The sequence below is a fragment of the Myotis yumanensis genome, unplaced genomic scaffold (assembly GCF_028538775.1).
Source record: "Myotis yumanensis isolate MYYU_CA2020_CCGP unplaced genomic scaffold, mMyoYum1.0.hap1 SCAF_8, whole genome shotgun sequence".
Classification (NCBI taxonomy): Eukaryota; Metazoa; Chordata; class Mammalia; order Chiroptera; family Vespertilionidae; genus Myotis; species Myotis yumanensis.
This window is the reverse complement of record NW_027223759.1, coordinates 47507683-47524170: the sequence shown is the minus strand read 5'-3', so window position 1 is coordinate 47524170 and position 16488 is coordinate 47507683. Positions and strand designations below refer to the sequence as shown.

The 16488-nt window shown below is 38.1% G+C and overlaps 2 protein-coding genes across 6 annotated transcripts in view; one reads left to right on the top strand and one right to left on the bottom strand.

Annotated features, from left to right (window-relative positions):
• NOSTRIN (nitric oxide synthase trafficking) overlaps positions 1–4704 on the top strand; it is a 52579-nt gene extending 47875 nt beyond the window's left edge. For 2 of the 3 annotated variants that reach the window (XM_070422804.1, XM_070422803.1), the window contains exons 15-16: positions 1531–1620; positions 4496–4704. In XM_070422804.1, coding sequence (XP_070278905.1) covers positions 1531–1620; positions 4496–4662 — 257 coding nt within the window. In that variant the 3' untranslated portion in view covers positions 4663–4704. The remainder of the gene's footprint in view (positions 1–1530; positions 1621–4495) is intronic. The other variant, XM_070422805.1, reaches the window with a different exon arrangement.
• SPC25 (SPC25 component of NDC80 kinetochore complex) lies at positions 2638–15961 on the bottom strand. Of its 3 annotated transcripts, none has more exons than XM_070422808.1 (7): positions 15880–15961; positions 14967–15119; positions 14811–14876; positions 14061–14207; positions 12727–12831; positions 11646–11744; positions 2638–2716 (listed from the first exon to the last, which is right to left on the bottom strand). In XM_070422808.1, exons 2-7 carry the CDS (start codon positions 15103–15105, stop codon positions 2694–2696), a joined length of 579 nt encoding a protein of 192 aa, XP_070278909.1. In that variant the 5' UTR covers positions 15106–15119; positions 15880–15961; the 3' UTR covers positions 2638–2693. The 3 variants fall into 3 exon arrangements, with proteins under 3 accessions (XP_070278909.1, XP_070278907.1, XP_070278908.1); XM_070422806.1 differs by lacking the exon at positions 2638–2716 and adding an exon at positions 9433–9704; XM_070422807.1 differs by lacking the exons at positions 2638–2716; positions 15880–15961 and adding exons at positions 9433–9704; positions 15240–15276.
• Positions 15962–16488: the final 527 nt, after the last annotated feature.

The following is a 16488-nucleotide window of genomic DNA, read 5'->3' as shown; positions in this document are numbered from 1 at the left end:
CCAATACATGCATACAGCAAAGCATGCATACCACACATATCAGCCAACTGCTATTGATTAAGTTCATGTGGAAAGCAAATAATTTTAAATTATCATCTTTATGATTATTATTAAAATAATTCTTTTCTCCAGACTTATCTTCTATATTATGATGTAATTGTTGATTATATAACATATACAATCCATGTACAGCAAGCATGTCAAATTCAAAGGCTAACACGGGCCCAATGAACAAGGTTTAAGTTCATGTGGGCCACAAAAAAAACAAAGCTTCAATTTTCATAGAAACATAGGTTTATTTCGATAGAGACATGCTGAATACAAAGGGCTGAAATAAATGAGTAATCATTAATATAAAATAATAGAACATTTAAATAAAAATTACTATATTTTCTTGAACATTAACTTACCAGACACTGAAAAACTGCACAAATTAATAAGCGTAATGCAAATAAACCTATTTTTCTTGTTCTCCGAAAGCGAAATATTTCCTGTTGCACACACCAAACAAGTCAGCCCAAGACTAATGATGTGGAAATTGGCTGCTAAAATATGTGCTGCTAGTATTAGTGGAGAGAAATGGTGCGCCTGCGCGTAAGGCACATAAGGGAAGTGAGTGCAACACGATTATAGTAATCAGTCATTAGCGAACGTTGTAGTTCGTTATTAATAATTATGTACAACAGGATATTGTAAAAATTAAGTTATGAAATTTTTATTAAAAGGTTTCTTACATACTGTTATATTGGCTGGGTCACAAAAATATTAGTTGTGGGCTGCATCACAGGCTGCAAATTTGACATGCTTAATAGGTATATCACAAGGGTGGGCAACCTTTTTGTGAGTGCGTGCCAAAACTAGCAAAATCTCTGACTCAAAATTCTTCTGCGTGCCAACCCTAATTTTTTGAGAACATGTTACACCTCCTTGATATCTCTTAAGGTGTATGTATGTGAAGAACCTTGAAGAAATAATAAAATTCATTCAAGCGACAAAAACACAGTATATGATGATGAAAAATACATTTATTTTTTTAATGTATACATGTACACTGATAGTCCGACAGAAAACTTTATGACTCCGTTTGATATTATCAGTGGGACTTTTGCTGCTGCATCACTGATGACAGAGATTTTACATCAGGTTTATATTTCGTGACCTTCAGAGATATGCACGAGCTACTACTTTCATTGGTCAGGCTACTTCTATTATGAGACTTAACAAAATTCATCACTGAGAATAAAGATTCACAATTGTAAATGGAAGATTATAAGAGAGGGTTTCACATGCCAGCAAAAGTTACTGGCGTGCCATGTTTGGCGCGCGTGCCAGGGGTTGCCTACCCCTGGTATATCATAAACAGTTACTGAATCAAGGAATAAATAGTTTATAAAATTATAAACTTTTCTTTTGAGAAGACTTCGATCTATTTAAGCTCTGCACCACACTGCTAAATAACCAGAGCTCCCTATCCTCTTCCTCTTGCTTACTGACACAGCATTGGTAATTATAACTTGATCCAACTTTCAGCCTCCGGTGTGGCCCAGCATGGCAACATTCTTTGCAAAGCCTTATATTCTTTTCAAGCCAGGCAAGATGATGAATTGGATTTGGAAGTAGGTAAGAATCATTCTCAAATGTTTAATTCCTTCCCCTGCTGAAATCCTTAATTTGAATAAAACTTCTGACTTAGTACAGTAGCCATAAAGAATACCACCATGTCAACTCAGTTCAGGTTTACAATCACCTTTCTTAGAAGATAAAGATAAAATACATAAAAGAAATAGCTAACATCTGTTCAGTTATTGCAAGCCCACTGTCCAACTTAATATTCATAAAACCCTTTGAAGTGGTTATTGTTATTTATTCCCATTTTATTGCTGAAGAGATGGAGGCATAGAAAGGGTAAGTACTTGGCTAAAGTCACAGGCAGTGGCGGTGCAGGGTTTGAACGTAGAGACTCAGTCATGCTTACTCACAGTGCACATGGGGGTAGGACGGCAGTCATGGAAAGTCATTAGAGAGGGGTCCCACCTTTTCTAAAAGCTAACCATGAAGGAATGTGGAGTGATTCCTCTCATGGCTGAGTGTCAGAGCAAGTTCTAGAACCCACGGCAAAGGACCCCCAGCTTCATATTTCTCCCACTTATCTCTCAGGAAAGTGTTCTGTGACCAATCTCAGGAAGCAAGCCCCTTCTTTGTGTCACAGATTTTTATTTCACATGGAAAGGTATTACATAATGGCTTATATCGACCACAACATTGTTAAAGAAGAAAACGTCGCCAGCCTCAGCTTTCTTGGTGTGTCCAGTTAGTGACCACATTGGGATGTGAAAGCTAAAGCAGGGGCCTGGAAAAGAAACAGTTGGTGAGGGAAAGGTCAGTGTGTCGTAGGTAAAAGCTTTTATCCGTGAGCAGGACGTGGCACCCAGGGCCAAGGGAAAATCAAGATGGATTTTTGCAGCCAAACAATAGGGACACCACATATTGGCTATTGATTAGTGGGAGCTTCCTTTTCATTTTGCCAATCAGATTTTTCCAGGCAATTACTCTTTCTTCTACCACAGAAATGAGTAAAGAAACAAAACAAAACAAAACAGGAAATAGAAAGTAGACCTTCTCTTCCAGTCTTCTTAAGTCAATGTTGCCTTTATTTTTAAAAGTTTTAAGTGTTGTAGAAGTCGCTTCATTATTCACCATGTCATCCTGAGGGTACCTATGGCAGTAAGTATGTAAATGAAATGCACTATTCCCATTTTTCATATACATAAAAAGCCATTTCCCAGATGCTGTCTAGAACCCAGGGTACTGAGTTTGAGTTAGGTAGTTACACAATAAATAGATCATCTTGTTTGTCTTCAGTTCTTCCTTGGTTGCAAAGCCTATCCTTATATATCATATCCTAAGTGAGATCTATAAATGGAATGAGGGGCTCAGGGAAAGTGGCAGTAGGATTTTAAATTATCCCTTTAAATTTCTGTTAATGGATTTTGTCAATCTGCTGACCTGAGAACTTAGGCTGAAAATGATTTTCTATAAGAATTAATAGTAATTTATGACTGAGGAGAGACAGAAGAGGGGTTACCAGTCTTCTTTGTTTTAAAAAGAAAATGACTGGGGAACAGAATGAAAGAAAGAAGGACTAAACATATTACCTTAGAACAGTGGTTCTCAACCTTTCTAATGCCGAGACCCTTTAATACAGTTCCTGATGTTGTGGTGACCCCCAATCATAAAATTATTTTCGTTGCTACTTCATAACTGTAATTTTGCTACTGAATAGTAATGTAAATATCTGATATGCAGGATGTATTTTCATTGTTACAAATTGAACATAAAGCATAGTGATTAATCACAAAAACAATATGTAATTATATATGTGTTTTCCGATGGTCTTAGGCGACCCCTGTGAAAAGGTCATTCGACCCCCAAAGGGGTCGCGACCCACAGGTTGAGAACCGCTGCCTTAAAATGATACTCATGCTAAAGTAGCTTTGGGATCCTGAAGGAAGTGGGCAGGAGGCAGCTGTAGAGAAGGGACTCTCTCAAAAGGCAAGGAGAGCCAGAGGATTTGGGCATCAGGTTAAACTTCAGGGTTACTAATATCAGAAGAGCATTTTTTAAAATAGAGAATTCGAGAAGAACCATGTGTTTCTGAGGAATTCTATTTATTTGAATCATAGCTTTAAAAAAGTATTGTCTTCAAATTGATATTTTATTAAAGCTACCTAAGTTTGGAATGAGGAGTTATATTTCTGTGCAAAGCTATTAAGTGAAACATTGGACTGTGAAGCTGTCACATTTAATGGAGAGAGGCTGCCTTAATCTAAAGAAAAGTCTGGTAGCAAAGACATAGTAGTCAATATACCAAACAACTGCAGACACCAACATGAGAAACCATTAAAGCACAGACACCAAGAAAGGGTTTGGTGACCACCCATCAGCTATATTCAAAGTGAGCCAGCCAACACAACATGAAGATGCACGTTCCAATGTGATTCTGTTTTGTTTGTTTTTTAAACATATATATATTATTGCTTTCAGAGAGGAAGGGAGAGGGATAGATAGATAGAAACATCAATGATGAGAGAGAATCATTGATCGGTTGCCTTCTGCACGCCCCCTACTGGGGATCAAGCTTGCAATCCAGGCATGTGTCCTTGACCGGAATCAAACTTGGGACCCTTCAGTCCGCAGGCCCACACTCTAACCACTGATCCAAACCGGCTAGGGCGTCATTCTGTTTTTAATCAAAATATATTATGCCATAACTTAGCTGTCCATTATCTTACTCTTTTTAATATGCTCTGCGTTATGCCTGCTTCATCCAGAGGTGGTTAATAAAGTTTGCTTCATCTGAATCACCTGCAGAAACCAATGCTATCTGGTATCTCCTTGAAAGCAAGGTCTCCCAAAAACTGTCTCACCAATCGGGCTCAGGTATGTGCTCAAATTGCAAAGACCCATTTGTCTAACTAAATGTGCATTTTCACAGGTGACATTGTGACTATTCACAGGAAACAAGAAGAAGGATGGTGGTTTGGATCTTTAAATGGGAAAAAAGGCCACTTTCCTGCTGCTTACGTGCAGGAGCTCCCTTCAGATGCTGGGTACACAGGCATGAAACAAGATTCTCAGCACACTGCCTCACACACACTGTAAACTGTACACTGTAATGCAAATAAAGATAAATGCTGTGATTTTCCCAAGTTTATCATTCCAACTGGGTGATGGAGTCCTACCTGCGGGTCACAGTGCTTTGTACTCTTGGTTATTTTTTGAAACAAAGTCAGAAGGTGGAAGGGTGAAGGGAGGCAGGGAAGAAGCCCATGGCTCCTAGTTTTTGAAATCTTAGAGACCCTGGAGATGATCCAATGCAACCCCTGGTGTCACAGACAGACTCCAAGGTGGGTTTAGCCGCTTGCATGAAGTCACATCGTTTTCTGAGAGCACAACAGGTCCTAGGACTCAGATGTCTGTTTCCTCTGGACTTGAGTGGCAACAGGCCATAGTAGGCCTACAGAGGGTCAAACAGAGCCTGGGAGATGAGAAAAACAGAATAAGCCCAAGAAGAAGAGCTCAGCAAAGGACGGGCAGACAAGACACAAGAGAAATAGACCCAAGTTGGGAGACTAGAATAAAGGGTCAGAAACTGAGGTCAAGAGTCTGAGTGATCACAAGTGGGGGTGGTAGATAAGAGGTCTGCATACTAGGTGAAGTTCCATCCTGAGCCGATGACGTTCCGAGGTAGCAGCTTCTTACATACCTTCTTCCCACAACCAGAACTGCTCTTAGAGTGAGATCAAGTGTGAGCCAGAGGTGGATGGGGATCTGAGAACAAGAGCAAGGCAGATGGGAAAGGGTTAGGAAGGAGACTGCCTGATACCTTGTGCCTCCTTGTCTGTTTGGAAACTTCATATGCCAATTTAGAAAGCAGGAATTCTATACTTCCCAGCGGGGTCATTATGAAAGGAATACCCTATGCAACTTCCTAATGAAAGGTACTTTAAATGCTAATGAGTCTCCAGTTTGGATGGAAGGTTTGAGAAATCAACATTCACTAACAAATGGAATATTTGGAGAAAAGGAGATCTATGTTGCTTTCTTAAATACTATATAATGGGAAAAGGTTGGGAATGAGAGAGGTAGACCCCAACTTCTCGAGGGTAACAATTTAGAATGGAGAGAAGTGGTACAGCTGCATCTTTCAGAAAATGGCCTAAGTCAGCCTGGAGATCACACACTCCATTCAATGAAAAGTCATGGTGTTGATAGAGACATCTGGGTATCTCTCCATTTGTGCAAAATACAGTCTGCACTGAAGGAGTAAGTAAAATCCATTCCATTTCTCCCCTGTCCCCTACCTTTTTTTTTAATTCAGATTTTATATTTTCAAGAAGGAATTTTTCAAAGCAAGGTACATATATTTTTATACTGGGCATATTACACTCCTATAGGATATAACTAATACATAGAGATATTTATAGATACAGATATCAGACCTGAAGGAGCTCAAGTAAAATTTGTTATGTGAGGCATAACTTAAAGCCTAGAAGAATGGATCAGAAGTTTTAATGTCATCCTTAATGGTGTGTTAACGATAGCTTTCTGCATGTAGAAAGTGGGCTGAATAATAGGCCATTAGACCATGAACGGAGATTTTTAACTTATATTTCCTTTTCATCTTACTTCTTTCCATTAGCCTTGATGGATAAAAAATTATGTAGCAATTGACTGCAGCCTACACTGAATCGTTTGTATAGAGAAAGTGATGATAATGGTGGTTGGACCCTGAAACTCTTTGAAAGTACTTTTCAAAGAAAGAGATTCCTCTTCATAAATCAGTTTTACTTTATAGAAACATAAATGGTTTTCCTGTTTTGAAATGTTACCACATATTCTTTTTGCAGCTGTGATATGTAATTATTAAACTTCAAAGAAATGCTATAGTCTTAAACTAGATGAAATACAAATATAGTTGGGCATAACAATTTTTATCTTTAAGATCTTTTTAGGAAGGCAAGAATTTTCTGATTGGACTGATGGGGATGGTACCCTTCGATTCTGGTAAAAATTAAGTATATATTGTGAAGATTAATTATGAGTCCAAGGTTTCTATATAGAATAAAAATTTTTTAATATTTTTAAACTCTTATTAGGCTTTCATAATTATACTCCTCTAAGCAGTTTCATAGGTCAGGAAGTTTTTAGTGACATTGACAACCGGAAATATAGGGAGTTGAGAGGTCTGAGCCAGATTTTCACCGAAAGCATTATTCTAATCTATCTCCTTTCTAGTAAAGGCTAACATATCCATCACACTATCAACCAGAAGATTATTAATTTCACTTTTTTCATTTTCAATTACCCATACTAATACTTATAATGAATATTATAATCCATTCTAATTCATCAGAAAGTAATATAATATGCAATTTGGGCTAAAGTAAATTTTATTGTATTATAAGGCTTTCACTGATAATTATTTGAGCATAGTCTAGCTTTCTTCCCCCCTCCAAGAGAAAAGCCCTCCTTTCCCAAAATGGCTTTGTCGGGTAATCAGCCTGATTTGGAGCAAGAGAAGCACATTAGAATCAAAATAATATGCTCTATAGTCACTTACTATGTTACACAGGAAGAACAGAATGTATAATCTTGGGAAAGTGATCTGGAGACGTATGGCATGAGAAGGTTGAATCAAGGTGTGGGGACAAGCAGAGAAGAGCAGGAACCTTTTGTAGAGAATGCAGCTACAGGGATAGAACTACTTGGATGGAGTGTCAGAGTTTCCTGTATGTTGTGATCCTGAAAAGGGTTGGGGGGATAGGGTCTGAGTCTCTGCCTTCCTCTGGCTGAGCAGCAACAAGGAACAGGAGTGAGAAATCAGCGGGCTAGAGAATGCAGGTCATGCGTATGCAGATGGGAGCTCAGCTCAGGGAAACTAAGTGATGTAGGTGCCTGCAGCAGGGAAATCTGCCCAGCCAAGTGGATACTAACCTGATCAGGAGTCACGGGAATGTTGAGAAAAGGAGCTTTGAGCTGACGTGGGAGTAAATAGACTCACAGAATTAGAGAGAAAAACTCTTTCTCAAAGGAACTATGTGATAGGAGAAGCCAACTGAAGAGCAAATTGAACTCTCAAGAAAGACCTTGGTCCTAAGGCTCGGGTCTTATGATAGAGATCTGGGGACAACAAAGGAGTCCCACCAGGGAGTGCATAGCAGGGATGGGGGCCAGGTGGCCAGTTATATGAGGTGGCAAATGTGTTACTGATCTGTTTCAACTGGCTTGTAAATTGAGTTCTCTGGACATTGGGGGTAAGTGCTTACTCCAGTGGTTGTCAAGTAGAGCCAAATTATATACATAATTGATTTTGAGGGAGAGAGAGAAAGAGAACAAGGGAGGGACAGAGAAACATCAATGTGAGAAAACAACATCTATAAGCTGCCTCCTGCACATCCCCAACTGGGGGTTGCAACCTAGGCATGTGCTCTGACCAGGAATTGAACCGGCAACCCCTTGGTGCACAGGACAATGTGTACCAAACAATTGAGTCACACTGGTCAGGGCTGAGCCAAATTTTCACCTGGACAGCAGTGCCCGTATAACCTTGTACTATGTTGGAAATGCAAAGTATTAGCCACCACTTCACACTCAATCAGAGACTCCAGGTGATTCTGATGCAAGTTTGCTCTTTGAGAACCACTGGCTTACTTGTACGAATCTTGAGAATATTGACTAAACTACAGCACACATACCTGGAAGGAGCACTGTTGGAGAAAGTAGAGGAAAACCATACACTCAAGAAGCTGGCTGTAAAAAAGGAATATGCCCTCCTGATCCAATACGTTTTTTAAGATGAGTGGTGTTGGAGACCTCACTGGAGAAGTCTTTCCCCATTGTAGAGAGCGCAATAGCTAAGGGTAACTTTTCCTTTTAGGTTCTTCATTGCCCTGGGAAGAAGGAATATTTTGGCCTACATTACATTCTCTCTCTCTCAAAACAAAAAAAAAAAAAAGAAAAAAAGTCTTCCTCCTCTTTCTCAGCCACTTACTAGGTAATCATGTTGGCAAAAGAAAGTATGGGATGGGCCATATCTTGATAATAGGGAATGAGAAACAAGCAGTTCCCCACTGCTTCTCTCAGTCCATTCTTTTGCACTCCTACCCTGACCTTTTCCTCCCATCTTCCCGATCTCTCCCTTCTTCTCAGCCCTCCTTCACTCTCTGACCATTGTGTTCATACATGGCAAACTAGTCCTGCTCAGTAAGGCTCCACATTACCCATCTGGGTCTTCCACCTCTGATCCAGCTTCCCAGCTGGTCAGGTGAAGAAACATGCTATCTGCAATTTAGGAGAAAGGAAGAAGAAAGCACCTGTGCTTACCCAGAATTTAAACTGTGTTCTCCATTTCTGACTTACCAGTAACACAACCAATACTCCCCGAGTCTAATCTTTTAAGGAGGGAAAGCAACCACAATACCTTCAGAGGTATATATATAATACATATTTTAATAATACAAAAAACATATACTTATTACATATGTGTATGATATATAATATATATTAATAAAACTTTATCTAAAAATATATATGTAAATATATTATTGATCCTTGAACAACTGCAGTGATAAGGACTCCAATCCCCATGCAGTTGAAAATCCATGGATAATTTAAGTCAACCTTCTGTGTTTGCAGATTCCTAACTACAGATTGAAAATACTGTTTAGCCATGCTTGGTTGAATCTGCAGATGTGAAACCCAGGGGTATGGATGGATGACTATATATTTATTGAAAAAAAAATCCACATATAAGTTGACATGAGCAATTCAAACCCATGTTGTTCAAGAGTCAACTGTATATGTATATATTCTTTCATTTTAAAAAGAACACATTTGACTTCATAAATTTTGTTTCCTAAGATTTTAATTAAATACTTTAAAGAAACACAGCACACAGAAATGTTAAAAAAAATCCAAAAGGATTACAGGCAAACTAATGATAATGAGAATTCTTTTTAAGAGATACAAAATAGGGGAGAAAAATAAACAGTTTTTATTTTATGTACTATTTATACATTAACTATAAACCATAGTACTAAAAGCTTTCCGAACATTGGCAAGAAAGGCTGAAAAATTTTTGGTCTTCCTTAGGTTCTCTTGAAATTCTGCTAGGCATTCAAGATGAGGAGCACTATCTGACACTAGAAGAAGAAAAAAAAGACAATTTGAATGAGATTTTTTATGGAGGAGGAGTTTTCCAATTTAGATGCTTTTATCTGATTCATAATTTTAATTTTCATAATTTTAGTCCCATTTTATTGAACTGATTTGAGCATAGGATGATAGATACACCTAATTTTCATATCTTAACTATCTTTTGAACCTTTCCTCTGCTTAATCTCTAAATATTCAAATCTCTGTACTACAATCTTGCTTTAAATTTAAACAGATGGTAGGCAAGGGATTGAAGAGCTTAGTGATAAAGAACAGAATGCCATTTCCCATCATCTTTCCTATACATTTTAATTAAACTATTTTTAACAGGTTGTGTGTGTGTATGTGTTTAAATTGTTAAGTCATTTTTCTCTACAGAAATTTGGCCTGACTTCTAGTAGCTTACCACTGAATCAAAAAAATTACAACCCTTAATTACTTACAATTATAGGGAGGAGGGGTATGAAGTCTCACAAATGAGAGGGAGGTCATTAGAAAATGTCACTATTCCAAAAGTGGCATTTATAGGGTGTACTAAACAAATGATATTCAAATCACAAGTAACAGTACGGATCTCATATGCCATTGAACCAGATGGTACATATGGGAGCAAGCAAGTCTCCAGAGAGGTCAGTCAAAGCAAAGGGACGATCCAGCATTCTCTACCATCAACCCTGTCCTTTGTTCAAGGGGAAGAAATTCAACCACATCAGATCCTGCTCTTTGGTAGAAATTGTTTAGGAAACAAGGCCCAAGCAGAGAAAGAATAGAGAAAAACCAGTTGGTTCAAAATTAAACTGCAGAATCTATTTTAACACACTATCAAATACTATGACACTATGAAGCAATAGAGCAGCGGTTCTCAACCTGTGGGTCGCGACCCCTTTGGCGGTGGAACGACCCTTTCACAGGGGTTGCCTAAGACCAACCTGCATATCAGATCTTTACATTATGATTCATAACAGTAGCAACATTACAGTTATGAAGTAGCAACGAAAATAATTTTATTGTTGGGTCACAACATGAGGAACTGTATTTAAAGGACCAGAAGGTTGAGAACCACTGCAATAGAGGCATCCAATTTGGAGAAAATTTAAAAGCTAGGTAAGAGGTTTCCTGGGATTGCTTCTTAAAATTCAGCCCTCATGAGATTAGGAGATATTTACCTAGAGAGAAAAAAGCCAAATGTTTGTACATGAATTCAAGTCCTAAAATATAAATTTCATTAGAACAGGAACTGGGTTCAAGGGCACATTGGAGAACCAACTAAATTCTTCACCTGAGTGTGTGTCTCCTATAAATGCTTTAGTGTGAACACAGGCACCAAAAGCTGAGAACCATCTCCTGAGTTCCAATAAATTAATCACTTTCAAAGGGGAATTAGAAGAATAAAAAAGAGATAAATATACTTCCATTCTCTTCTTGTTCACACTATTACCAATCATATATATTCCTCATAAATCAAAAGCCATCTGGCCTGCTAGAGAATCAGTAACTCAGCTAAATTACCAATGTGTAGAATTTTTCAGGATGGAATAATTTTGTAAAATTGATTTTTGGGGGGACAAAAATTACCAGTCTAATGATTTTACATTTGGTTTTAAAATCACCTACTTGGATAAATTATAATGGTATTCACATTTAGGTAGTCATATCCTTTATAGCTTTGCTTTGAGTTCTCTAAAAGGATAACTCATATTTCATAATATAGTGATCTTTTATCTTTTAGACTTTTCTGCCACTGTGGCACGGTGCCATCAAAAGTCTATTATAGTCACAGCCTTTATAAGACAATATCCCAAAAAGCAAGACTGAAAAAGGAAACAATAGCTGTGGGACTATTATTTCATCCTATTACTTTATATTCTGATTCAAGTAACATTTTGGGGTGGCAAACTTAAATACCAGTTATAGAGAAGAGGGCATACCTTCATAGTCCCTTGCTTCGTTTAGGTGCAGGCAAAACATATATGGGCTATCAGGATGCTTAGGGTCAATATTAGTGAATATAAACTGCAATTTATCACCTGAAAAGAGATTAAGTTATTTAATGTGAGAACATTTTAGTGCCAAAGCTTTTGATGGAGATGTGCTTTCTTATCTTTGTCTCTGATCAATCATTAAACACTTAAGTATATATAGGGTGAGGCAAAAATAGGTTTGTAGTTGTGGGTATACAAAATAGAGTTTATTCTTGTATTATTATGTATTAATTATTGTATTATTTTCCAAAAGCTACTTTTGTCCCACCCTTTATATTCACTTAACCAATATCTCCAAATGTGTGCTGCAAATTAGTTTTTAAAAGTATTGTAGTTTACATATGACCAAAATGACAAATAACAAAAGAAAAAAAGGCATTGTGCTTCATCAAAATTATGACTATATGCCGAGTCCAGTAAATCTTTCTGGCAAATCACCAAACATGATGGTAATCTTGGGGACTCCCAACACAATAAGCAGTGCTGTAAATTGGCATATATACATGTAAAGGCCATTGGAATATTTACATGCTTTAACCAGTAATTCCTCTCTGGGAATTCCACGGAAGTTATACAAAAGAAATGGAGTAGTCTACATTCACCGTAGCACTTCTAAAACGAAAAAACAGGCAGAATCCAAAAGTTAGAGGCCATACACGTGCTAATGATATGTTAATGGAATGAATTATTATACCAATTTAAAATTTACCAATGTAACAACTGGAGAAATGCTAATCATACAATACCAGTATGAGCAAAGAACAAAAATTATTTGCATGGTTGTCAAACCATGCCCGAAATACATTTATTAAAATATTGGATAATAAATAACCAAGGCATTAATACTTAGGTTATGGTGATAAAAATTTTGTAGTTTTTCCCCTACTTTCTAAAAAGTTAATAACATAGTCATTATTTTACTTGAAAACATGAAATATTTTTACTTTGAAAAAAAATGTTTTTAATTCTCCTCTACTTAAAAAACAACACACCTAATTTCCTGTTGTATTGACATTAATATACTTACCATAAATTTTTCGAATTTCTAGTCCAAGTCGATCTTTAAATATGTCTACAGACTTCTGTAACCTTTGCAACCTCTCTTCACTCGTTTTCTTAGCAGTGGAAATAGCTGATTAAGAAAACAGACACACTATCAAATATTTTAAATAATACTCAGTGCTCATTTAATTAATTTAATAACCTTGGAAACAACTATAAAAATGATGCCAGACAAATGAATCTGCTTAAATTTATTCAGTTTCTGTCTCTACCAATTAGCAAAAGGGGCTTCTGTTCACTCAAGATGAAAGGAAAAACTGTGAGAAAATACACAAGTGAGAGGAATGTTTTATTCTACTTTATCACTTAGTAGCATGAATAAACAGGCCAAGATTTGCATGGCTGGCAGAGAAATAGACTTCCTTTATACTATTTTGTTTTTTTCTGGTTAGCCAAGAAATTGCTTCACTGGAAAAATATTTCTATTCTTTTAGACATAATTATTTCTCACAAGAAGTCAGCTTTATTTCATGCTAGTTTAGAATTATTCTTAAAGTTCGCACATTATGTCCTAAGTAATAAATAGCAGATAAGAAAAATAATGTAGGCTAGCAAACAAATTCTGTAAGAAAAAGCATTAACAAAACAAACTTTGCTATTTTCAAGAGATTTGAGATTTGATTACTTTGTGGGCAAACTAGACTCCAAAGGAAACACTCATTTGAATATAAAAGTTTTTTAAACAAAGTAATTTTCCAGCATAAAGAGGTTGCTTAATAGTTTCTGTCAGAGAATGCATGATCCATAAATTTGTTACCTAAATTATACTATGGCTTCTCCCAAGCAAATCTTGTTTTGTGAAACTGTCTCCTACTATACTTAATTAAACTCACTGATCAACTTCACTCTTACTCTGGCTAAATAAGAAATCCAAAGGACCTTTAAGTAAAACAGAAAATAAAACCCACTCAGCTACTTTCAGAGACCCCTTACATCAGTGGTTCTCAACCTTCCTAATGCCGCGACCCTTTAATACAGTTCCTCATGTTGTGGTGTCCCCAATTTCATTGTTACAAATTGAACATAATTAAAGCATAGTGATTAACCACAAAAACAATATGTAATTATATATGTGTTTTCCGATGGTCTTAGGCGACCCCTGTGAAAGGGTCGTTCGACCCCCAAAGGGGTCACGACCCACAGGCTGAGAATCGCTGCCTTACAGAGATGAGTCCTTGCTATGCCTCAGGCATATCTATTTTGGGCAATAAACTGCAGAGAAGGCAAAATAGAGTTGTGAACCATCACCACTTTGAAATTTAGATTGATGTTTAAACATGTGTACAACTGAAAACTTACTTTCCTTCTTCCTAGCATATTCTTCCTTAAGATCCTGGATATTTGTAGTCAGTACTTCCAAATCCTGCTTTTTGCCACTTACTTCACCAATCAACTTTAACAAGTTATCTTTTTTTTCTTGAATAAGCTTATTCTGCCTGCAGATCTCTGCAAAAAGCACACAGTATTAGCTGGAATATACACGCTTTGTTTTCCAATACGTACCTAAGATAGACCGAAGTATTGACTTTCATAAGATTAATACAGTATGTTTTAATTAATATTTCCTAATGATAAAAAAATCTTTAAAAGAACAAAAAGAAAAGAATCCTAATCTATTCTTTCCTATTTGTCTTTGAAAATAGAAACAAAAAGATAAAAATGCTTTTAAAAAAAATACCAAATAAAACCAAGAATTAAAAAATCAGATGATCATGATCCTTGCAGCTCTCCCCCTTCAAATAAATACAGAAATAAAACTCACCACCAAAGACCATCAAAAAAGGGGACAAAATAATACCTTTTATATAACATTCAAAACCACAACATGAAACAAAATATTGATAGGTTAACTCTGGAAGGTGGGAAAAGAGGAAGGTATAACATGGGATGTTCTATTTATTAAGCTGGATATGAATATAAATGTTTATTATTTTGATATACATACATACACACACATTCATACAGCATACATTGTTTTACTTGTATCAGGGATTTCATAAAGATGTTTAATATAAAAAAAAACTCTGAGATCTACAGATTGTCACATACGATTTTGATATTCTAAGTACATCTGAACCATTCGCTCTTCTTCCTTCAATTTCACAGACAGCTTTTCTGAAAGAGAAATTGGAATTGATGTTTCAATTCAGCTGAAATAACACTAAAAAGCAAAGAACAACATAATGTCACACTAACGTTAGGTACCTGTAAATGCTTTACTGATGTCCTTGTAGTTATCCCTTAGTCCCACCATCTGACAGGAGGTGTCGTTGACATTGCTTTTGAATTTATTCCAAAACTCATTGATGTTTTTATCCAACAGTGCCAGCTCATCCTCTACCATTTTGTAAGACAACGCTACAAAACAAGCAGAACACACACTGTATTTTTTAAGTTGCTCGAATCACATCAGGCACATATTCCAATCAAGGATATTTTGGCAGTTTGACCTTTGCTAGAAAAGGTTAGCAACTTAACTTTTAACTCTAGATCTCCCAGAGCAGCTCAGTCGCCTGGGGTTAACTAGGGCTAAAGTGCAGCAGGACGCAGGGCACCTTGACCTCCTAGAAAGTCGCTGGCATGTCGCTGCACGGGCCACTCACACGCTCTATGACCCTGGGAAAACGACGCCCACTACATTTTATCACGAGTAAAATCGGTGACACTTAAGGAACCTCCCAACTCTGACACTTTCACTTCCAGCCTGAATCGCCAAGTCCCGGGTGCCGGCGCCTCCGGTAGGATAAGACCCCCCGCACTTAGCCCCCCCCCCCCCCCGCCCCCGCTTCCTCTCCTCCCACCCCAGGTCAGGTCAGGCGGCAGCAAAGGGAAGACTGGGGGGTGTAGTCCAGGCCCTGAGCAAGCCACCTACACTCTCCGGCCTCGGCGTCCTCCACTGGGAAAGCTTGTCCTGCCAGACCCAGGTGCCACCAGTTCTCTGGAACGCTAACACCGCCCCAAAGACCTAAAATCTCCCCAGGGACCCACAGGCGTCTCGCTCAGCTTCGCCGCTGCCCACCCGCGAGGCCCAGATTCACAAACAACAGGACGTGCGTTCAGACACTGGCCCCACACCCCCTCCCCCAACACACATCCGCCCCAAATCCACCTCCCTCACCTTCTCCGGGAGGCCTGGGCCCCGCCGGCCTCCCCGCACAGGACGTGGACCGACCCCAGCTAACCGCCAGGCTGCAGACCCACCTCCCTCTGCCGTGCCAACTTCCCAATTTCAAACCTACCGCGCCCTCTGCCTCCCGACTTCCGGCGCCTGCTCGCCTTCTGATTGGCTGGTAGCATAGATTTTTCAATGAAGGGATTGGTCGATGTAGCCACGCCCCTCCGATTCTCGCGGAAAAGATGGGGGAAAGGGCCTTCTGGGATTTGTAGTTCTTTTTTGAGCGCTTGCCTCATTCTCAGCTTGGCTTAGGAAAGCATTAATAGTTCCTGGGGGACTGTCCCTAGGACGGGCCATTCATCATTTTCAATTAAAGGTTTCTGCAACAAATATGAATATCGAACTTTAATTGTATTCTGTTACCAAGTGTATACCCTCTTCTTTGGCACTACCCATAGCTTAAATAAAGTTTATTAAAAATAATTAAACGAATAAAAATACTATTGTAATTGGCCTCATCTTTAAATATCTCTTCACTGGGAAGTGGCTGGAATATTACTGTTAATTGGCTTCTAATATTAACACTTCCAGAATCTTCTGATTCTCTGTATT